Raw genomic sequence first — 24,015 nt, 5'->3', positions numbered from 1 at the left:
GACCTGTTTTGTTTCTGATTTTTGTTCTAACCATTTGTTTCCCATTATGGCCAGGAAGAAGCCATCCACTGGCTTTTATGAGGTACTCTGAGAACATGCAAGATCAATCATGTTTCTCATCCTCTGATTATTTTAATTTTAGTGACTTGTGGGAGGAAGAGCTGAATCGATAATATCAATAAATCAGTAATGTTTGTGCTCTAGGTGGAAATTGCAAACAAATCCTTGAACAGAATTAAAAATAAATGAAACAATAGTAAGGTTATCATGGCGGGGAGATTAGAAAATGGAGTAAAGATGCTAGAAATGTCTACATAGCCACTGGAGTTGTGTTAAAACCTAATTCACGAGGGACTGGTAGTCTTCAAATGGATGAAACCGGTTTGGCTGTGTGAGTGGGATGAGGGGTATAGGAAGAACAACACATTCTCTCTCTACCCAGTATTCCTGTGGCCACAGAGCTACCAAGATGCTTAGCATTTCTCAGAAAGCAGGGGTCCAACACCTGCTGCTAAATGTAGAGGCAGCATCCATTGTGGGAGGAACAACCTGTCCTGAAGTGAAATATCTCAAATGCATTAGCCGTGTCCTAAAAGTAACAAAACAAGTTTCAATGGGAAAAACCGGCTACTGAACTGAGTATTCAGTATTGCTAGGATTTGCAGGGAGTGTTGACACTCACCAGCTTCTCTTCTACATTCTGAATCTACGGAGAAATAGACACAGAAGCCAAGTGGGATGTAAAGTACACGTTTTTTGTTGTTATAAGGTGAAATGGGAGAAGTCAGCTTGAGGAAGGTCTCCAATAACGTACACCTCCTGACTTTGAGACTTAGTGGTGGGTGATGAGTATGCAGAGCAGCTCCTTACTTACCCTGCTGCCTAGGGCTCTGTCAGACTGAGACTCCAGGACGAGGGCTATGTTCCCAATGACAGCCTCTAAGTACCTGAATTCCACCTCATGGAGAAACATGAAAGCATGAATGTCAGCCTCCCATTGTCTCAGCATCAGAAGAACCCTTCGCCTTTCCTGGAGTGTGTGCGTACACAGGACGGCAGCTATTTTCCCCCAGCGCTTCTCTGAGAAGATGGAGATTTGGGAAGATTTCTTATTGTATGAGTTGCTGCAGGAAAGAAAGGGAATGGGTCTCTTCAAGAATATATTTTATATATATATACACACATACATACATACATATAATATAGTATAAACACATAATTCCTGAAAAAAATATGATGGAAAGTCATCAGCCTTTTGAAATAGTTATCTCAGTTAAATGAGATTTTGAGCGATTTTTACTTCCATATATTTTTTCCTTTTTCTTTTCTTTTCTTTTTTTCTTTTTAGGGCCTCACCTACAGCGTATGTAAATTCCCAGGCTAGGGATTGAATCAGGGCTGCAACTGTAGGCCTACGCCACAGCCACAGCAATGTAGGATCCTAACCTCATCTGGGACCTAGGCAGTAGCTTGTGGCAACGCCAAATCCTTAACCCACTGAGTGAGGCCAGGGATCAAACCCACGTCTTCACTGTCAGGTTCTAACCCTGCTGAGCTACAATGTGAACTCCTTATTTCTATATTTTCTATTCTCCAGTGATCATGTGTCTCTTTAATAATTGAGAGAAAGGAGATACCATTTATTTTAAAATGTACTCATCATGGTGGATTGCATTTTGAGCTTTCCCGTAATAAAGTGGTTCCTGAAAGCCCATTGCTTGGCAGACAGAAGATTACAGATTATGAAGGGACAGGGATTTATCATCAACAAATCAATGGATAGACAGTTATTTGATACTTACCACATACCAGACATCACTTTATGTGCTATAGATACCCTGGTGAACAAAACAAAGTCCCATCCTTATGTAAGCTTTTGTTCTAGTTTAGGTAAAACCAACAAGTATATGAACAAACAAAAATGTATAATTTCAGGTACTGATACCTCTACGGTGAAAAAAACGTAGGATTAAGTGAACATCTATAGGTGCAAATTTCTAAGCAGAAGGAACTGAAAATAAAGGGCCTGACGGTGGTGACTGAACACCAAGTGATGGTTGAGGAAGACAGGTAACTTAGGCCAGGAAGCAGTGTGGAGCAACGGGAACTCTGCTGATCCACAGAGGGCGGGTCCTATCTGAAGGGACTGACCATGAGAAATATGAGCTTGATATTGCCGGATATTTTGATTCTTCTCCATGAGAAGCTGGAAACCCATATTTGTTGAGATGTCTTCTAGTTTTTAAATGTTTACAACCATTTTACAGAACTTGAGCCAACAACAAAAGCAAGCAAAAGTATGTCCGAATTGAACTAATGGGCTTTCAGTTTTTGACTTCTTTCATAAATCATGGCATTTAAGGGATCTTAGTGATCCTACAGGTAAATATATGAGAAAGTTGAGGCTCAGATAGATTATGTGATTTAACTATTGATCCACAGCTGAGAGTGTTCAGGCTGGATTCACATGGGCTGCTCAAAGCTCTTTCTGTTATCTGGGAGTATCTGATACAAGTCTTCTTTTCTCAGATTCAGGCCATGGATTTTTTTCACCGTCCCAGGCACTGTCCACATTTATCTTGTTTCCTTTCCATGTGCAGTTAACTGAAGGGGCAAACCAAGTGAGCACATCTCAATTATGTTTACTAATCATAGTAATTACTGGCATAATGGATTGGCTATTTGATGTGAGGGCAGTATTTGAAAGAGACATAAAATCAGTGTGTAGGTGTGAGAGTATTTCATCACCTAAATAATAACTGCATCCATTCAGAAATGAGATGCAGAACATCTACCACTTTGATGTTGGCCACCACTTAAGATAAGCTTTTACTTAAGGGAAGTCCCTTACAGCTCAGAGAAGCTGGTAGATAAATTCCATAATAACTGCAATCTCACTTTTCCTCTGCATAGTCTTCACAAGTGGGCTTCTTCCCATCCTCAGGTGTTTTCTTTTTTCTTTTTTTTTTTTTTTAATCACAGTGTTTGATGGTAGAGGAAGGTAACATAATAACTGATGAAATAGTAGAGAGACTTAAGAAAGCGAGAGCTCAGCTGGAACAAAAAGCATTCTGAGCTTCTTTTTTGTAGTCATTTTGCAATTGTGTTTTATCCATCATTAAAGTAAATGTTGGTTTTCTAGTAAATTCCATGTCTGTCTGTGTTTTGATCTGTCTCCATTTATTAAATGAAAGCATGAAAACCCAAACATAGAATACCTACCTTCATGCTTAATGTGAGTAAAATAACCTCTTTCTTGAAAATAGTTTAGTGTTTGAATATCCTGCAGGGAGCTAACTACTTAGTGGTGGGTAGGAAACAAAGGTGCATTAGTAGAACTGGAGTGGGGAGTTTCTTTGGGACATTGGTGGGCGCCATTTTGGATTCTGGAGATGGGTCTTGTTACGGAAAGTCAGGAGGCAGTGAGGTTTCTAATTCAGAAGTCCCATATATAAAGGCTGGGTCTGTGGATGCTTAATGTTGGTTTAGTTCTGGAATATTCTATATCTGTTCTCTCCTCTGTCAAAGAGAGCCAACAGCAATGTGAAATGTGGTGTCAGAACAAAAGCTTTAAAGAGAGAAAGTGCTAAACCAATGCCTAGTTAAGTGATGAATTTCAATTAATGTGGAGACTCTTAGATGGAATGGTTCTTAGAAGTTGGTTCTTAGAAGTTATTTCTCTATTTAAAAAAAATTTTTTTTCCTTTTTATGCCCACACCTGTGGCATATGGAAGTTCCTGGGCTAGGGGTAGAATCAGAGCTGCAGCTGCCGGCCTACACCACAGCAACACTGGATCCGAGCCACACCTGCGACCTACACCACAGCTTGTGGCAATGCCAGATCCTTAACCCACTGAGAGAGGCCAGGGATTGAACTCATACTCTCATGGATACTAGTCAGATTCTTAACCCACTGAGCCACAATTGGAACTCCAGAACCTGGTGCTTTAAATCAACGGCCTAAATTTATTTTCTTAGGATTTGTTTCTGGTGTAGGAAGAACTGTCGCCTATATTAAGTGAAGCAGTTTATGTGAAAGCACACCCATGAATAACACTGCCATATACACATATATGTGTGTGTATGTATGTATTTATCAGGTATATCTAAAATATTTATCAGACTGAACATATATCAGATACATATATGACACATATATATGTACCTGATATTACATATATGTATATAATTGATATTGTATATATGTATATAATTGGTTTAGTGAATTGAAAATGAAAGACTGTCAGGTTGCTACACGCATGGCTTCCCATTTGAGTCTTAGTGGGATTTCCTTAGGTCATTGTGCTCCATGTCCCTTTCTCCTTCCCTCCCTCTCTTCCTCCCTTCCCTCCTTCCTTCCTTCTCTGCCTTTCTTCCTCGTTCCATCCTTCCTTCTTTCCTTTCATATATCTATAATGGACTGATAGATAGATGTCTAGGAGACTGATTTATACTAAACTCTCAAGACACTTACGTAAAGTCATTTTGGCTTTCACTGTTTGTTAGCTGACTCAGCCACCATCTATAACCCCCTTCTTCCTGGCACTCTTTCAATAAAGATGGTCATTGTCATGGTTCTGGCTAATAGATGGAAACAGAAGTCTCTAGCATATATTTTCTAGGAATTTTTGCTTTTTTGATTAAAAGGGACAGATTTAATAGGCACCCATATTTCCTTTCATCCCTTATCTTTCTTCCTTATTTCTGCTTGGAATGAGGATATGATGCTTGGAGGTATGGCAGCTATCTTGTCACCATGAGATTGGCTATCTAAAAGCAAAAGACAAAAGAAATATATAAATGGGTTCTTTAGGGTGGTGCCTCTCAAATTATCTGTGATCAAGATCATTAAAAAATATACTTCTAGTCTATTGTGGACTGATTATGATACAATAGAATGAATAAATAGATGAAATGAAAAAGACTTGTAAATAAAAGTACAAATATTTTATCATTAGATTCAACAAGCATAGAAGAATTCTGTCAAATGGTTATCCAAATTTCTAAGTGCTTATCTCATCTATATTGGTTTGTTAGGGCTGCCATGAGAAAATACCAGAGAGTGGGTGGCTTAAACAGCAGAAATGTACTTCCTTGCAGTTCTGGAGGCTGGGAGATCTAAGATCAAAGTGTTGGTAGAGTGGGTTTCTCCTAAGGCCTCTCCTCTTGGCTTGCAGGTGGCCGTCTTCTCACTGTGTTCCCGCTGTGACTTTCTCTGTGTGTGCATTGATCCCAGGTGTCTCTTCATCTTGTTAATAGAGACAATAGTCATAATAGTTAAGGCCTCACCCTTATGATCTCATTTAACCTTAATTACCTTTTCAGAGGCTCTATCGCCAAATAAAGTCACCTTATGGGTTAGGGCTTTGATATATTAATACTATCAAAACATAAATCTATCCATAACATCATCACATACAGTAACAACCAATTAATGGGCTAGGCCCAGCAGCCCTTGGGCCACATTTTAAGATCAACTGCCCTAAAAGGCAAGTGGTTTCTGTACCAGTCCTGCACCGATAACTCCAGAATTCTTCTTTAGTGAGAAAAGAAGCCTATTTTTTGAAGCCACGGTGCATCAGATTTCTCTTACAGTTGAAAGATTCTAAATGGATGTTATCAGGAAGCACATTTTTAAAAGGTACCTTAGGAAACATAGCTGACTTGAGAACCAAGTCAGTTACATCCATGGCAGAATTTTTCATTGTTTGGTTACATTGCATTCCCAGCATCCATTCTTGCCTCTTCTGATAACAGGTGTTCATTTTACTTGGAAGTTCTTCTCATACATTGCAGGCAATTTTATAGGACTGTCAATCAAGGTGCTTTGCCCTCCTGAGGACAAAGGAATCACATCAGTTTAGGCATGTTCTGTGACCTTTGACTTGGCAAAGAAAGAACCCTGCTAGCAGAAGAAGTTAATTCATAAACCTAATTGAGGACTATGAAATTTGTTTCATGACCAGGTAGTCCACAAAAAAGAGAAGTACTTGAAGCATCAGCCTGAACACTACATCTTCTGAGAAGCATCTCTAGCTGATTCCAGTACTTCAGATGCTTTGTCCTCTGTGTTTCTATAGTAGTTTGTACATACTTTCTTCAGAATGATTGTTATATAGTAAATACATGTTTGCATCTCTCCTGCTCACTTAACATACTCCATAAGAAGGAGACCCAGGTCTTTGTATTTCTAGTACCTGTCATAGTAGAGATGTGTAATAGGCACTTAATAAATAATAGCTGAATGGATGAACTGAACATCTACATTCATTTATTTATTAATAAATTCAGTCAAGAAAAATGATTCAGCATCTAATATACACTATGGAGGCAGTGGTAGAAATAAGAAGATAGGTAAGATATGAACCTGACACAAGAGCTTTGGAATCCAGGGGATGGAGAGATGCAATAGGAGAGCAGACCCTGAATGCATATTCATTCACCTATACAACAAGTAATGTCTACATAGTATTATTTACAAATTAGTCATCATGAGCAAATAAATATGCACTAGCTGTGATGCAAATGTACTTTCAAAGCACCTCATGGAGAGGTCAGAGAAACCTCCTTGGAGAAGGTAACACCTGAACAGAACTATGAAGAATGAGGTGATAATTTTTGAAATAGTTGCTGAAGTCAACATGAATTGGCTGAAGTCACAAAGAAATCCCGTTGGGTGTAATTGAGGTCTCAGATGATGTTTGAGACAATAGTTTGTGGTAGCATTTATTTGTGTGACTGTGATTTCTTTGATGTTCACCTACAGAGTCCTGAAAGTCAAAAATGTGGATAGATTTTAACATTGACCCAACATTAGGGATGTATTGGGTGGATAATGTAATAATGGAATTGAGTGTGCTAAGACAGTGGTTCACACAATCAACACTTTTGTCTACCCTGGGTAGGTAAGAACACCTAGGAAGTGGGTGACCAAAGATGGAGAATCCTCCAGTGATTCAAAGAGCTGATTGAACTACAGTTATATGGATGTCGTTGATATGTATCACCTTATATTGTGCTTTCAACAACCTTAAGGAGGAAGCAATTGTATTACATACATTTTTTTTTTTAGGTGAGAAGAAATTGGGGTAGAGAAGTCTAATCATTTACCTGAGATCATATACTCAGTAAGTGATGGAGATGACATTAGGGTAGGATCTAAATCACCTGACCATCTCCATCCCCTGGGCAACAAAACTCTTGATCTTGAGTTGGGTTCATATTTTATGGTGGAGAAGATATTAGGATAGGATCCAGGTCACTTGATTCCAGAGCCTAAATTTTAAGCTGTGTTATGTGGGAAGTATATTCATTCCTAAAAGTAGAAAAAATAAAAATGCTCCTAAAAGTATATTAATACAGAATCAATACATGCTCTCTTAGAAGTAATGCTAAAGAGGAATTGGCACATCTTTGCCTTCATAGTTTGCTTTTCTCAGTTATTAGCTTGAGGTATTTGACATTCTCAAAATTTCACCACTTCTGACCTCTAAAAACATTTAATAAGGTTCAACATAATTCTATAATGTTATAGCATTGTATTCTTGATAACCTTGGTATAAATGGCATTAACTCTTTTGGGCACATGATGATATGCTCGGCCAGGTAAGTGTCCTTTTGTCCATTGAATTATATTTATGAAGATCTATTCACTTTAGAGACACTTTAACAACAACACAGTAGAAAGTCCCTTCCAGTGTGTTCTTTTGAGGACTTATGAAGCCTTAGGGAGCATCTTGTTTGTAGCTAAGAGTCCATTATGTAATTATGAGTCCTTTTTCCTTCATGCCTTGCAATAAAAAAAAAAGGTGAATAAGAATTAGAATAAGAACTGGACACCATGAGTCTTGAAATTGATAATTTGTTGTATTAGGTATGGAATATCAGACTGTGGGATTTTAAAGTTAAATGAAAAACAATATTAACTGAGGTTGGGATCTTGCTTTGAAATGATCTGGGATAGTGTGATGAATAAAAACACAACAGATGGCAAACGTGTTCCTTGGAGAACCTTATGTGAAAGCATTTGACTTGATGCAAATAGGTATTGAAAAATGAAACCCTCAATGGCTGTTCATTCTTCACTTAAAATTTACAAATATCATTCTAAAAGATCTCAATGCCTTGGGAGGGGAATGAGTAATACAGCAATAGAAAGCCATCAAATAATTGTGAAAACATTCTCCAAAAAATCACACCTATTTCCTTTGTAAAATAAGCCTATTTCACTTTGTCATTTGTTGTAGGCCTGTCGTCAGGAGGGACTGACCTAATTCTGTGTCTTCTCTCTCTTGCCACCACTGCTAGAGAGAGGGAGAGGAGAAATGCATTTACTGTGTTAATTAAAGTTAGTCTTTATCCACTGAGAACTAAAAGAATAATTTTCGCTATTAATTTTGATTATATAATTGTTCGTTATTGCTATTATTAAAATCCTTTCTCCCAGTTGCATAAGATTTTTTATATGAGCAATAAAAATACACCCAAACTGATATTTGAATTAACAAAAGTAATTTTCTTAATCCTTAAAATCTTTCTACTTGGCTGCAGCAACTTGATACTGAACATTGGAGTATGTGGTGCTTTTTCTTTGAAGATATAATAGACTGTCAAACACTATAAAAGTGGCCCTTATTTCTCTAATGTGGGATAACCACTCTTTGGGAGTCCTTACCATCTTTTTCTACTGATAGGGGCCACCTTTTTTTCCCCTAGTAGCACTCTTATTATCTTATTATTATTATTATCTTATTATCCTAAAGGTCATGTTTCTAAAGGCAGCTGTTAGAATGAGCCAGGCAACTAAATCGATTAAAGCAAATATATGCTGAGACATCATCTTCTCGCATCTAAGGCAAGGGAATGTTGAAACGGTCTTCGTAAACGACATTTTTCTTTTTTTTTTTTTCCTTCCACAGTTAGAAGGAAAGGATCTCATAATGGACATGTTTAGTTTGATGAGGTTTTGATGGATGAAGAAATGGGGGCTCAGTTAAGTTGAGGAGACACACTCAACTTTACCCAGCTGGTAAAGGGAAAAGACAGAGATGAAGGCCAGGCCTTTTGGCTGTCCATCCAGCTGTCTTTTTGGTGTACATAATGGATGTAGTTGTTTTGGAAGCACAGTATCTTTCCTATCTTCCTATTGCAGAGAGACCACCAAAAAAGGGTCACTGATACACTTAGGTTCACATTGTGTTTTTTGTTTGTTTGTTTGTTTTTTCCTTTTTGCCTGACCTATGGCATATGGAAGTTCCTGGGCCAGGGATCAAAGCCACACCACAGCAGGGACCTAAACTGCTGCAGTGACAATGCCAGATCTTTAACCCACTGTACCACAAGGAAACTCCCACATTGCATGAGGAGAAAAAGCAATAACTTCTTTTTCCCATGTGAAGGATCTTCCAATGAATGCTTGTGATGACAGGGATTATGTGTCTGTTCCTGCTGTCAGGAGGCTTAATCTTTGGTGATCTGGTAGCAGTGACTGCACATTGAGAACTCTTAACATGACGTCCTTTTTCCTCAGAGCCAGGGCTCCCGGCGGGGGGGGGGGTCACCATTGGTGTGGGCTTTAGAAGACTCCAGGGATGGTGTTTTTTATGCTTGTTTACAGTATCATACTTGCTTCTATTTGATGAGTTGGAGGAGTTTTGTTTAAAGGTGTCCTTCTTGATACGATTCCTGCCAATCAATTTCTATTTAGTTTTCCTTTCTTGTCAACCTCATTTCCTCTGCATATGAATCAGAAAATCAGCTAATGAATATTTATGGAGCATCTACCAAGGGCCACTGTTTGTGGGATTTCCCTGGAAGAGACAGAACTTCTACATTCAATAAAATCATAAAATCAGCAGTTCTGAAAGAGTATTCACAAAGATACTAACGGAAAAGAGGTACATAGGCAAATATAATTCCGCAAGTCTGAATTAGACTGTATGCTTTACTATAGGAATTTTCAGGGCCTCGAGTGTGCTAAATATGGATTATAGTCCTTCCTGGGGGAACATAATGCAACATTTTCTAAAGGGGATTGGACCATTTGAAGCTACTTTTTATGGAATAAATCAAAGGGTGGGCTTTACTTTGAAGATATTTTGGGAAATGTTCCATAATTTGAGGAGATGTATTCAATGTGATGAAACTTTATTATCAAAATCTTCCTCCACATGGCTTAAATTCTGTGTACTTTCTTGGTGAAAATTCCTAATGTCTGCAATGATCTAGAATAATCCAGGGGAGCACAGATTCCTAGGGTATGTGGCACTTTCCAAGGGGCACCTGAAGAAATGGATATATATATATATATATATATATATATATATATATATAGTTATTTATTTATTATATATATATATATATATATATATAGTTATTTATTTATTATATATATATATATTTGATGGAGCTCAAGCCTCTGCTGTGATACCACCAGATCCTTAACCCCCTGTGCTACAAAGGAATTCTAGAAATGGATACTTTTAAGGCAATCAATTTCCAGATGCTCAAGCTCCACGTGTTATTTCTATTTTTCCCACAAATTGATCTGGGAGAGAATAAGCCTGGTTTTTAAGAAACTTACTTCCTTTTACAGCATGCAAAAAACTCCTGGCTCTTAACCATTTAGATACTCTCCACGGCCATGGAGTGAAAATCTTATTCTATACCAAAACCAAGAGACAGGTGGAACAGTTGGTGGCATTGTTGAAAAGGATGACTTCAATGCCTAAGTAAGTTTTCTTTTGCAAGACAAATGTTTTCCATAATGTTGTAGGAGTATCTAACTGATTAATGTGTGATGGATCACTAAAAATAGTTTGATATGACCACTGTGTGATATTTTTGACAACTACATGGACAGAATTGGAGAATGAAATTCCTGATACAATCAAACTCCTTCTACTATTCATTCATTTAGATGAACAATTTCCCTCTTAGCTTAAATCTATAGAAAATAAAAACTAGGCATGGAATTAAGGCTGAACTCCATCTTATTTATAGTAGTGATAGTGTGTAGTATTCATGTTGGTTTATGAACTATACAGGGGAAAACCTCAGTCTCATCCATTTAATTAAAAGATTATTACCAATAAACGTTTTACTTATTATGCTAATGAGCACTTATGTTTTAAAAATTGAGGCTTATAATGTTTATAATAATAACTAATTATAATCAAATCATTTTTAATACTTAAAGCCTTCTGGTAGCTGTATGTTTAAAAATAATGTACCTTTCAATTTACAAACATATTTTTGTTGCACCAAAGTATGATTCAGTGACCATTGAAGGCTTTTAAGCACAAAATGTCTTCTTCTAGGATAAAACTCTGTGGAGGAGTTGAAATGAAAATAGTTTAAAGGGGGAAGAAAGGATATGAAATTTTAGGCTGGAAGAGTATGCTTTTATTTATTACATGAATGGTTGTTCTCAAGTTGCTGTTGTGTTTGAATTACTTGGGATAAATTTTGCAGAGTAATCTAATAGTTGGATGTAAAATGCCATTGTTTGTAGTGTTCCAGAAATGATGCCTTTTGTAATTAATTACAAACTAAAGGGAACTTTTTATTATTTATTTATTTATTGAGGTAAAGTTGGTTTATAAGATTATTTAAGTTTCGTGCATATTTCTACTTCGGTACACGCTACAACATGCTCACCACACCAAGTTTAGTTTCCATTCATCACCTTGCAGTTGATTTGCTTGACCCATTTTGCCCTCTCCCCGCTCCTTCCTATCTGATAACCACTAATTTGTTTGCTCTATCTGCCTGTTTGTTTTTCTTTGGTTTGTTCATTTATTTTTTTGAATCCATATATGAATGAAGTCAGCGTGTCCTTCTTTGTCTAACTTATTTCCCTTAGCATAATACGCTCAAGGTCCATGCATGTTACCATAAGTGGCAAGATTTGATCTTTTCTTATGGCTGAATAGTATTCCATCGTATACATAGACTGCATCTTCTTTATCCACTCATCCTTGGATGGGCATTTAGGTTGTTTTCATATCTTGGCTATTATAAATAATGTTGGAATGAACACAAGTGTGCATATATCTTTTTGAATTAGTGTTTTTGTATTCTTTGTATAAATATCCAGAAGTTCGATAACTGGATCATATGATAGTTCTGTTCTTATTTTTTGAGGAACCTGCACACTGATTCCCACAGTGGCAGCACCAGTGTACATTCCCACAAATAGCCCAGGAAGGTTCCCTTTTCTCCATATCCTCACTAAAACTTGCTATCACTTGCTTTATCGATAAGAGCCATTCTAACAGGCCATGAGGTAAAGGTGAAATTTTAGATGTCAATTGATAGATGTCCAAGTTTTTTTCAAAAAAAAGTTTTATGAAAAAGGGAGCAAAAAATGTTTAAAGACCAATGATTTAAGTAAGCCACACTCCATGATTACTAACTATTCTTCCATTGTAATCCCCTCGTTTACTATGCATTTGCGTTTACTCTATCAATTTTCTTTTTCTTTTCTTTCTTTTTTTTTTTTTTGGATTGTTTTGAATTGTGATCTGGGTTCTTAGAGAAATAAGTCCTTGTCTTTGGATATAACCACACATAACCACTTCTTAGGGTGTCTTCCTTAAACTGGCATTAACATCTGCTTTTCAGGGCAAAACGTTGATTTCTGTCATTTAGGACATGGTGGACATATGCAGCTATTAACCATTGTCCCTTGTCTCTGAAGAAGATATGAAATGGGAAGAGGTGGCTTATGCAAACAGTCTCAGGTTTTTAGAAAATTGAGGGCAAAGTAGGATGCAATATCAAAGAGAGAACTCCAGTGTTTGGAGACTAAGATTCAAAGTCCGTGCAACCTTGGATGAATTATGCTAGTTTTCACAGCTTCAACATTTAATGGATTTATCGGTGAGGTCCCTTTCAGCAGTAAATCATTAAAATTTTTAAATCTCTCATTTTGAGATAATTTGAGACTTAAAAAACATTGAAAAATTAATATAAAGAATTTTCATACATTTTTCATTTAGCTTCCTCAGATGTTAATATATTATATAACAAGGTATATTTATAAAAATCAAGAAATTAGACTAGATAGTAGTATTGTATCCCATGTTAGTGACCTTATTTGAATTTCACCAATTGTCCATTAACGTCATTTTTTTTCCTAGACCAAGAGTCAATCCAGTCTCCTATTGCATTAAGTTGTCATGTCGTCTCCTTAACCTGTCTTTTTTTTTTTTTTTTTTTTCCTCTGTCATTGGCTTGACCCATTAGAAGAGTACTGATAAAGATTCTTTGCTTGTCCAAACTTTAGGCTCCTGAGCCTTCTCTCAGGTTCACCTGTGGACCTCCTTATAAAATACAGTTTTAGCAAGAAGCCTGCTGTCAGTTTAGCAAAAGTCCCCCACCTTCTATATCTGAGCAGGTGCCTCACCCTTCACCATTCCCTAGGTGATGTCTGATCACCTTGGTTTGTCCTCAGCAAGAATCCTGTTGGGTCAGGATTTGCTCCTAGCAGTTTTCCTCCCACTGACCCCCACACTGCTCCTACTTGCCTATGATGTATTCAGAATTGAACCCCAAATTTCTCCACCCCCTGTAAAATCCCATAGCAGTGATCTCTTAGAATTTTGGTGCTGAATGAAGTCTGACTTACCATTTTTAAGAGTGTCATGAACAATTTTTTTCTTTAACAGTACACACTGGTCATCTTCTATTGCGGGGTGGCTGTTCCTTTTTCATGGTCAAATTCAGGTTATGAATTTTGGGACAGCATGTCACAAAAGATGTTGGGTCCTTCTCAGGACAGCCTATGTAGAGACAACTGATATCAATTTGTCTCTTTATCTGAGAGGTTAACTTTGATCACTTGGTTAAGTTTCCCTTTGCCAGGTTTCACCAATAAAAAGATGAATTATTTTGAGTTATTACAAATAAAAGTCTTACATGGGAACTTCCAAGATTTCTCTCTTTTCTCTTTTTTTAGCCATCAGAACATATAGAATCTGAACTGAGAGTAGCTGGTGTTCATCTTTGACTTCACATTTCTTTAAAAAGAATTGTAAAATGGAACTTTATTTAGACTTTTCATGGTGAATCTCTGCCAAACTACAGGCATAAAATTATAGCATGACATTTTAAAGGACTTATTTGGGAAAAAAATACATAATTCTATATTAAAATAGCTAGTCTTATCTTATTACCCAATTCTGTATTTTTTTTAAAAAAGTGACTTTTGAATCAGAAGGCCTGGGATTACGTTCCTGCTCTGGATTTTATTAGTTTCATGAACTTTATTTTTATATTTCTAGTTCCTCTTTTATGAAATGAAAATTCTTAGACCCACATGAGTTAGTCTTATAGAGCTCTTATGACATTCAAAAGTGATAACTGTGTGAGTGATGTGTGTGTTCTTGGGTGTCCATCAGCAGCAGGAAGTGGGGGGAAGCTACTGCCCAAATGCCCTGTACCCTCTGGGCACCAGAACCTCCCCAGTTTGGGCCACGGATTTGACCGCAACAATAGTGGAAGTTTTAAAATAACCAGACGTGGTAGTTCTCACTGTGGCACAGTGGGTTAATAATCTGACTGCAGCAGCTTGGGACACTGTGGTATGGGTTCAATCCCTGGCTGGGTGCAGTGGGTTAAAGGATCTGGCCTTGAACCTATGTTGCAGTTGTGGCTTGGATTCAATCCCTGGCCCTGGGACATCCATATGTCCACAGATTCGGTCATTAAAAAAAAGCTCATAAATGGATTAGTCAATAGTATTGTAAATTATCTCTCTCTCTCTCACACACACACCCTAAACTACACTAAATACAGATATGATCAGGATGTAATGCTGGCGCTGAAAACAAACACCTCTCCTTTAGGTATCAGTGGTCAAAGGAAATCTCCCTACCCTCTCTCATGTCCTAGGTTGAGTTACATTGGCTTATAGTTGACTTACTTTCTTATGGCAATTGCTCTGACTGTAGGGGCCTAATGTTTGATTTTAAAGGGTCAGCAACTGAATTTCTACACCTCTAGCCAATCTTTTTCTTATTTGTTACTAAACCGTGCCATGTGAAAATACCAACTTCAGTAGCTGTGGCTCTCCGTTTTAAAAAGTGGTTATCAATCCATCTCCACTGCTTTCATATGTTTCATTTTATTTGGTGATTAACTTTTGTAGACAAAGAAACAGCTAAGGTATCTTAAAAGGTGCCTTCCCCTTTCCTTCTCCAAGTTATTTCCTTTTTAGTTGTCCCTGACACTGTTCATTCATTTATTAATCATTCAACAATTATTTCTTGAGCATGTCACATGAGCCACACACTGGTCTAGGAGGCAGAGGCCTCATGATCTCATGGAGCTTATAGTCAAGTTCAACAGATACAGATAAAAATCTCTTCTTGGAGTTCCTGTCGTGGTTCGGTGGTTAACGAATCCGACTGGGAACCATGAGGTTGTGGGTTTGATCCCTGGCCTTGCTCAGTGGGTTAAGGATCCGGCATTGCCGTGAGCTGTGGTGTAGGTGGTAGACACCGCTTGGATCCCCAGTTGCTGTGGCTCTGGTGTAGGCCAGCAGCTACAGCTCCGATGAGACCCCTAGCCTGGGAACCTCCATATGCAGTGAGAGCAGCCCAAGAAATGGCAAAAAGACAAAACAAAACAAAAAAAACTCTTCTGAATGTCTATGACTTTGTTCTTTAATTATTTCATGTCTGTTTCCATGTGCATTTTAAAATAGGTGTTGCAAATTGTAATGAGTTACATAATGGGTTATATTTTCTTCAGTTTTTAAGTTTTATTGAAGTATAGTTGATTTACAATGTTGTGATAATTTCTGTTGTACAGCAAAGTGATTCAGTTTTATATATATATATATATATATATATATATATATATATACACACACACACACACACACACATACATCCATTCTTCTTCAGATTCTTTTCCCATATGGATTATCACAGAATATTTGGTAGCGTTTCCCCACACCCCCAAATAAAATAAAATGGATTGTAGTTATTGGTGTTGCCTCCATTGTGCAGCTGCTATTGACAAGACACTTGATACAGGTGATACACAATCAGGTCGTCAGCAAGTAGAAGCACAAAGATACCTCTTCAGTGGCTGTTTGATATCTTCTGCCTCTGTTTACACTCCCCCATTATTTGTCATTTTTTGTCTTCAAGAAACATTTCCCCACTAGGCGCCATGTAACCAAGCCATTTAACAAGCCAGCAGCAGCACCACTTTGCTCCTCCGCCTGGAAGACATCCTGACAACACTCCTTCCTAGGTTCACATTGGCTCCTAGGGGTTGGTGAATCCTCTGGTGTTTTTCCAAAGGACCACTTGCTTCATAAGTATTAGAACACAGATTCTGATTCATTAGAATTGGAGGGAGACACAGGAAGCAGGATTTTAAGTAAACACCAGGGTTAATTCTATTCTAACTCATTAGTTTCAAAAGAGTTGTAACTGGGCAAAACACTATTGTAGACTGTGCCTTTTTCTTTTTCTTTCTTTTTTTTATTTCTGGTAGCCTTTGTCCTTATCATGGTGTATAGAGTTTTCCACTCTGCTTTAATGGCTGACATCATGTGGATGTAGTCTGTCTTTATTTATTTCTCACGCAAATGAATTTATCACATCTGTAATTGTATAACAATCATAACAATCCAATTTCACAGGATTTCCATCCCATAACCCAAGCACACCCCCCCACCCCCCAAACTGTCTCCTCTGGAGACCATAAGCTGTTCACTGTCCGTGAGTCAGCATCTGTTCTGCAAAGAAGTTCAGTCTGTCCTTTTTTCAGATCATGTGGATGTAGCCTTAAGACTTAACTCTATGCTCGTATCTGTCAGGTTACCTGGGGAACATGACTCTGGAAAAATTACTCAAATCAAGACATTTGTCTTCTGAAATTGGTTTTCAAAACCGTATTATTTTAAATGGGAAAAAAATATTGAAAATGTGAAGCACTCACTTTTTTGGTAGAAAAGTATTAATCCCATGTTCTACCAATTCTATTTTATTGCCAATAAAGGCCTCCTTTGAGGAGCACAAGACTAAGATGACATTCACTTACAATAAGACCCCTGAAGAATCAGTCGATGGTTATCGGATCTAGACTTGTCCAGAATTGTTTATACCTCCCTTTGTGGTTTTGCTTTTGTACTTTCCTCTATCACATTGTTTGCATGATCTAAAACATTAATAACAGGGCTTCTAGGTGGCAAAAAAAAAAAAAATTGTTGCTATTTTTTACATCTAGAATCAAAACCTAATGGACTTAAGTGGGCCTGAATTGCATTATTTAAGCATGTTGATTTCGTGTGTGTGTGTCTGTGCAGAATGTGGCGGTTGCCATGGCATCTCCATGCATGATTTCTGTGAAGGTAGTACTGATTGAATCTATAAAAAGATGAGCACATAAAAATGTTTATAAAAACAGTCTTCTGGTGAAATTGCTAAATTGATGTCAATCTATGTGTGTGTTTTGTTTCAGTCCACATTCCATTTTTAAATGTTACTTAGAATCGTAGATTTTTAGATTAGATTTCCGAGCTGGATGGTTGATTGAATCTCTTACTGATGATTTATTAAATCATAATGCTTACTGGTGTGAGCTGAGGCTGACTGAAAGGTAGTTATTTATACACTCCAGTTTACATGTATTCTTACCCATGTGCTGTATCTCTAATAAGGTGGGTTTCATCGAATTTTTACAAATCAAATGAGACATCTGGCTAGCTAAAACAAATCTATTGTAATTTCATGCATGAGTGATTTTTTTTTTTTTTTTTGCAGGGTAAAGGTAATCATCACTCTTCCTATCCCCCACCAGAGTCTGAATGACAGGCTAAATTATGTTAAGTTTCATTTTTGAAAGTCAGAGATCAGACTGAATTTTACCACTACATCTTGGACCTGAGGCAAACTACTCCTTGACTCTGGACCTCAACTTCTGCTCTAAAACTGAGGGGGTTGGCCAGTATAACTCTGGATTCCCTTCAGCTGTTAAATACAATTGTGTGTGTGTGTGTGGGTGTGTGCATGCTCACATCTGTGCATGTATGTATGTGCATGTATGTATGTGTGCAAACACATCATTACAGGTCAGATCGGCTTAGAGGAAGGGCCATTTTTCTTAAAAAGCTGGTTGTTCACACTAGATCTATTTCAACATGACTCAGTTTGTTAAAATTAGAGAATGGCATTTGTTTTCTCTCTCTATGCACAGATTCATCACTAATTTTAGGGTGAGACACAGTAGAAAGAGGGTTGACATCAAAGTCAGACAAAATGGCCCTGGACCTGAGCTGCGCTACAGATGACCTGGGCATCTGGGAGACACTTGATTTTGATTTAGATAAAAGTTCAATGCCATGTTTGAAATGGTGGCACAGGCTACACATGGTTCTCTCTCAGATGAATTGTATTGACTGAAAAATTTGAGAAAGATTTTCAGAAAAAGAGATGCATTCACCCCCACAATGAGGGGGTTCTCTGCTACTCGGAACATAGATCGAGTCTCAGTAATTTTATTTGTTTATTTAATTTCTTTCTAGGGCTACACCTGCAACATATGAAAGTTCCCAGGCTAGGGGCTGAATCCAAGCTGTAGCTGCCAGCCTATACCATAGCCACAGTAATGTCAGATCCCAGCGGCATCTGTGACTTGCGCTGCAACTTGTGGCAATGCCAGGTCCTTACCCACTCAACAGGACCAGGGATCAAACCTGCATCCTCTTGGATACCAGTTGGGGTTCTTAACCCCCTGAGCCACAAAGGGAACTCCAAGACTCAGTAATTTATGAATGCAAAGTTTCAGTTCCCCTGTAAGGGAAACAGACTTCTGGTCACACAGAGGTGAGGGGGTCAAAAGTTCATTGGAATTTTTACAAATCTGTTGAAATAATTCTTATTATCTTAGTTTGGATTCCCACAAAGCAGAGTTAGCAATGGAGAACTGCACAGAGCAGCTTTACTGGGGTGTGCTCTGGGGGAGATGTATCTGTGAGAGGCAGGAAATGGGGAGGACAGGTGGGTCAGAGACAGGTGGAGGTAGCTGACTTCTTTGGTCCCACAGGATCTGGAGCTGGGATAGCCCTTCAGATCTGTTTCAAATTGAGAGAAGAGGGAGGAGACTTTATATTCCATGATCAGCCCATCATTGGCTACAGATTACTGTCTGGGAGGCAGTTCCCTGGAGCTGAGGACAATAGCCCAGGGAGGAGCACAGCTGGGAGCATTCAGCTCCCAGTATTTTCAGCAGCTGGGGATGCCTGTGCTGGCCCTGAAGGATAGTTTTGAGGAGTACGTAGCATTCATTCGGTTTGTTCATGTCCATACTAAGCAAAGTGTGCTTTATTAAGTGGTCCTCAGAAATGAATTTCCTATTAAAGTTGGGCAAACATGGTCTCCTAGAGAACCATATACCATCTTACCATGCTGAAAGTTCTGTTACGACCTACCAAAAACCAAAACAAACCAAAACTTTTATAACTAAGTCTTCCTCATACTTCTTCATCACAAGAATCTACTTGGTCATAACACCAAGTGACAGCATGCAGAATTCAATTATATAAAGCGTTCTTAGAAAAATGTTGATTTACGGTCTCCCCTGGTGGCTCAGCATGTTGAGGATCCAGTGTTGCCACTGCTGTGGCACAGGTTCAGTCCCTGGTTCTGGAACGTCCGCAGGCATGGCCGATCCCCCCCTCAACCCCAAAAAAGAACAATGTTGCTTTACAAGTAAATGACTAGGGTGACAGTTGTTTAATGGTGTCAATACTTAGAAAATATTTTTCCTTTTAAACATTCTTAAGAATTAAATATTAAACACACGCAGGCACACACACAGATTTGTACTTATCATTCTGTCTCTTCAATTCTTGAGTTGGATGAAGTGGGCCAGTGGAAAAAAAAGCAAAGATAATTCTGTATGCTGGCTTGGATTAACTTTATTCTATACGAATTTATCCATTCACACATGCTTTTGTTTACTATCTCTTAATTCAAACAGCCTTTACTGTGGATCTGAATGGCTGCTCTGGAAGCTAGAACATAAGCTCCATGGAAGCAGAACCTTCTTCTGTCCCGTTATCCACTTCTGTCCTCAGTGTCAAGTATGCAGATACTTATTTAATGCTTAAATGCCGAGTGAAAGTAGTTAGTGGGAATGCAAAGAAAACATAGATTCTGGTCCCACACTGCAGAGGCCCATACCTAGTGGGAACTTTTATAACAGCGAAAGATTTTGAATGGAACTTACTATGTTAACGATTTGAAAACTATCTGTGCTAAGTCAGAAGATCTTACACAGATGAAATATGCATGGGTAATACTTGAGGCCTTAGTGTTATAATCCCTGAATGGTATTGTTTTGATATCAATGGTTTAGGGCTGCTAGGAAGGGGGATTATAGACCAGAAGGAAAGAGAGGTATGAATTAGCAATAGTGCTGGGAAAGTGACAATTGTCCTATCTGCTGCTGATCTATATTCTTTCTAATTCTTTGGACATGTAGTTAAATGTGCCGAGACGATTTAGGGTGAGTGACTTTTAAGATTTGGAATTGGGCCTAAACCATAAGTTGATAATGGAATTCTTACTGTATTTTTCCAACCCTCTGGATAGTTCTAGGGCTGAGCCACACAAGCACATCCCCCCGCACAGAGTCTTAGCAAATTGCTGATCTGAGCTCATCCTTTCTACATTTTGGCTCTTCTTAAAGAGATATCTCCCTGCCTCGTCCTGCTAAACTCCTCAAAGCCAATATGGGCTTGGCTTTGGGTTGTCAGCAGCTGATAATATTCAAAAACAGATGGCTTAGGATTTAAGAGAATCAACACCTGTCGTATGGTCAAGGCCAGCAGATATTCAAAGGTAAAACTGAGAAAATGGTTTGGCAGTAGATCCTTGTATCTGAAGAAAGGGAGTGAAGTCATGGTGCTGATACTTGGCCTGATCCGTATCATTTACATGTTCTCAGGTGGAAATTTATGCATTGGGTTAGAAGCCTAAAATCTAAGTTGATGGTTCCTTTCTATTTCTCCTTTTCACTAGATCAGGAGGTCAGTTTTCAGGCTGCTTGATATTACCTACCTGTTTCTCTAAGTCATAAAAATATCCATAATAAATTTGAAAATAAGAAGCAAAAGATGAGCAAGCTTTGTGTCTTTCATGTTCATTTATTGCTTTTCTTACTGCCTCAATGCATTGAAAATTTTTTTCTTGTTGATAACATTTCTAATTTTTTTGCCTTCTATTTTTTCCTTGTTTGTACTTTTTTCAGTAATACAACTATATCTATAGCACTGTGATGGGTTCTTTCTCTAGAACAGACATGGTGTTTGACAGCACAATTGATTACCTCTTTACTCTGAATTACTCACACAAGTGAGGATTATGGAGTCAGCACGTTTCCACACACTTGAATGCACTTAAAAATTCAGATTCAGGATGAAGTAACTTTTCTTTATCATAGAGGTAAAAGGGTAGACAGAATACAGAAATCAAAGAAAGAGGTACACATAGGAATCCTTGGCTAACTGGGAAGTGTTCAATGCAGCATTACTTAGCCTTGGGATAGGAACTTACTAGGCTTTTCTGCTGTGTGCTTTCTTCTCTCCTTCAGTCAGTGGACAGCTAAATCCAGAAAGTTGACACCCCAGTTTTCCCTCTGGCTGGCCTATAATCTTGTGTCTTTAAACAAGCTCTAACTTTGAAAAAAATTCAGCAAAACATGACTTCTGCTGCCATTAAAAAAAAAAAAGTCTAGACACTCTATTTTTTTCTCAATGTTGGAGATCATTTTGCCTCAGTAAATCTGTGGAAATGATAGTTGTCGGCCAGTGCTCCTTCCTCCATTGGCCCTCATTCATTGCCCATGGAAAAGGTGGTTCCGAATTTCAACCTGTCCTCTTTCTCCATTCCCTTCCCTCCATATAACTTGTTCTGGGTCATAATAGAAGGAAAAATGAACAAAGCTCATTAATTCTTTTCTCTCTTCCACTTGTGACTTAAAAACTAAGTACCTTTTCTGATATGAGAACAATTGCTTAATGGACAAAGTGAAATTTCTAAACACTTTTCTCAGGCTGTCTTACTAGGTCATATTACCTTCTTTCCTAATCAATAGCTAATTAAAATTGAGAGGCTTATTGTTGAAATGATAGATGCCCTGCAGTTTTAGATCATCTTGAAAACTGATTATCAGCTACCATTTCCTCAAACAATATTTCTCAATGTATTTTTAACCAACAGAATAATTCATAAACAGTAGTAGATGGTTGTTTTGCAGACCTGTAATCATGCATCTTTAAATACATTTGTAAGAGAATGGAGTGGGGGTAGAGTGAAATCATTACCTATCATTTAAAAATATCTCAAGTCTTATCCAATAATGTAAGATTGAATAAGCACCACATGATGAATAAAAGACTAAAAACAGTTCTCCTCGGTCTGAAGGTGGTCCACAGTGCTGCCACTGAGTTTTCTCTCCCTGGACACAACCAGGGCAGATAAAGAATACAGACTTTGCAACTCATTGGCCTTGGTTCAGATACTGACACTGTTGCTTTTTAGCTATGTGACCTTGGATAAATTACTCAATCTCTCTGTGCCTCTTTTGAAAAATAGGGATACTCATAGCAGCTCCCTCAAAGGGCTGCAAGGCTTACATTTGCTAATATCATGATGCACTAAGAACCATGCTTGGCATGTGCTGAATGCTCTGACTACATCCCTCTAATTACTATCAGAATTTATTTTATTATTTTTTCTTTTTTATGGCCCCATCTGTGGCATATGGAAGTTCCCATGCTAGGGATCAAATTGGAGCTGCAGCTGCAGTTGCAGGGCTGCACCACAGCCACATCCACACTGGATCCAAGCTGCATCTATGATCTATGACACAGATGCTTGCAGCAATGCCAGATCCTTAACCCACTGAGAGGGGCCAGGGATCAAACCCACATCCTTATGGACACCATGTTGGGTTCTTAACCCCCTGAGCCACAATGAGAACTCCCAAGACTTGATTTTAAAATGTAACAACACTCTACTAGGAGACAGGAATATTCTGTAATTAAACTTTAGTAAGTCAGTTTTAAATTTTAGCCAATAGTAATTATTTTCCTTCTCTTAACACTGACATTTCTTGGCTTGATATTTTTTTCTTGGAATTTAGAATGGAAGGGAAAAGAAGTATCTTTCCTCAGTGCCCCTGTTTCCTCCTCTCTACACTTAATGAGGCTTCGGTTAAGCTGATGCCCCCCTAGGGAGTCTTGGGCTGCAACTAAAGCTTGGTTGCTATTTACAGGGTGACCTGGGATGGTTCTTAGTCCGTGTGGATTTTAAAAGCCTCAGAAGTCAGGATCTGATTTCATGTAAAAGAAGCAGGGCGTGTTGGATCAGATTCACTGTAGGTATGCTCTCTTATTCTTTTTTTCCCATTGTGTTCCTTCAATGCCCATTTGCTATACATGGTTTATATTGGAGGCTTTGCATAAGATTTTTAAAAGAATCCAGGTACCAAAAGTCAGTACTGAAAACATCTTGCCTGTGACATAGATTTAGATAAGCTAATACAAGTAGACTTTGGTGGCAAGTGTCTCTGATCTCTTGGCAGATGACGAGGATCGTGGATGAGAGTGATGATGATGGGGATGATACTACTAATACCAGTAGGTACCACTGATTGGCTAGACAATGTACAAGGGCCTTAAACATGTTGGATGATTTAGCCTTCACGATAACCCTGTAAGGCATTATCCCAATTTTATAAATAAAAAGAAAATCAAAGAGACGGTAGCTTTCCAAGGTGACACACCTGTGGATGCTTAGCTGCCTCCTTCACCAGCAGCATCACTTTATTACCCATCAACTATTCACTTACTATGCCTTCACCCCTCTCAAAATCCAGATACCTTGTCATCTCATTTATGTGCCTTTCTTTACTGCTGGCTAGTAAATTGATGTTTATCTAAATTGCCTTTGTTGACTCCAAGGTATTAGGTTATTTGATGCTGTTAC

The 24,015-nt window shown here is 38.2% G+C and overlaps 1 protein-coding gene across 1 annotated transcript in view; it reads right to left on the bottom strand.

Annotated features, from left to right (window-relative positions):
• The window catches only part of LOC146400341 (uncharacterized), a 67,686-nt gene that overhangs the window by 14,489 nt on the left and 29,182 nt on the right, over window positions 1-24,015 (bottom strand). The window contains exon 3 of the mRNA XM_084973755.1: window positions 875-1,124. Coding sequence (XP_084829881.1) covers window positions 875-1,124 — 250 coding nt within the window. The remainder of the gene's footprint in view (window positions 1-874; window positions 1,125-24,015) is intronic.

Source organism: Sus scrofa, chromosome 8 (genome assembly GCF_054392235.1).
Source record: "Sus scrofa isolate SSC_HxYL_T2T_F1_AM1 chromosome 8, Sscrofa_HxYL_maternal_Yorkshire_Landrace_v2.0, whole genome shotgun sequence".
Lineage (NCBI taxonomy): Eukaryota > Metazoa > Chordata > Mammalia > Artiodactyla > Suidae > Sus > Sus scrofa.
This window is presented reverse-complemented; position numbering and strand designations above follow the sequence as displayed.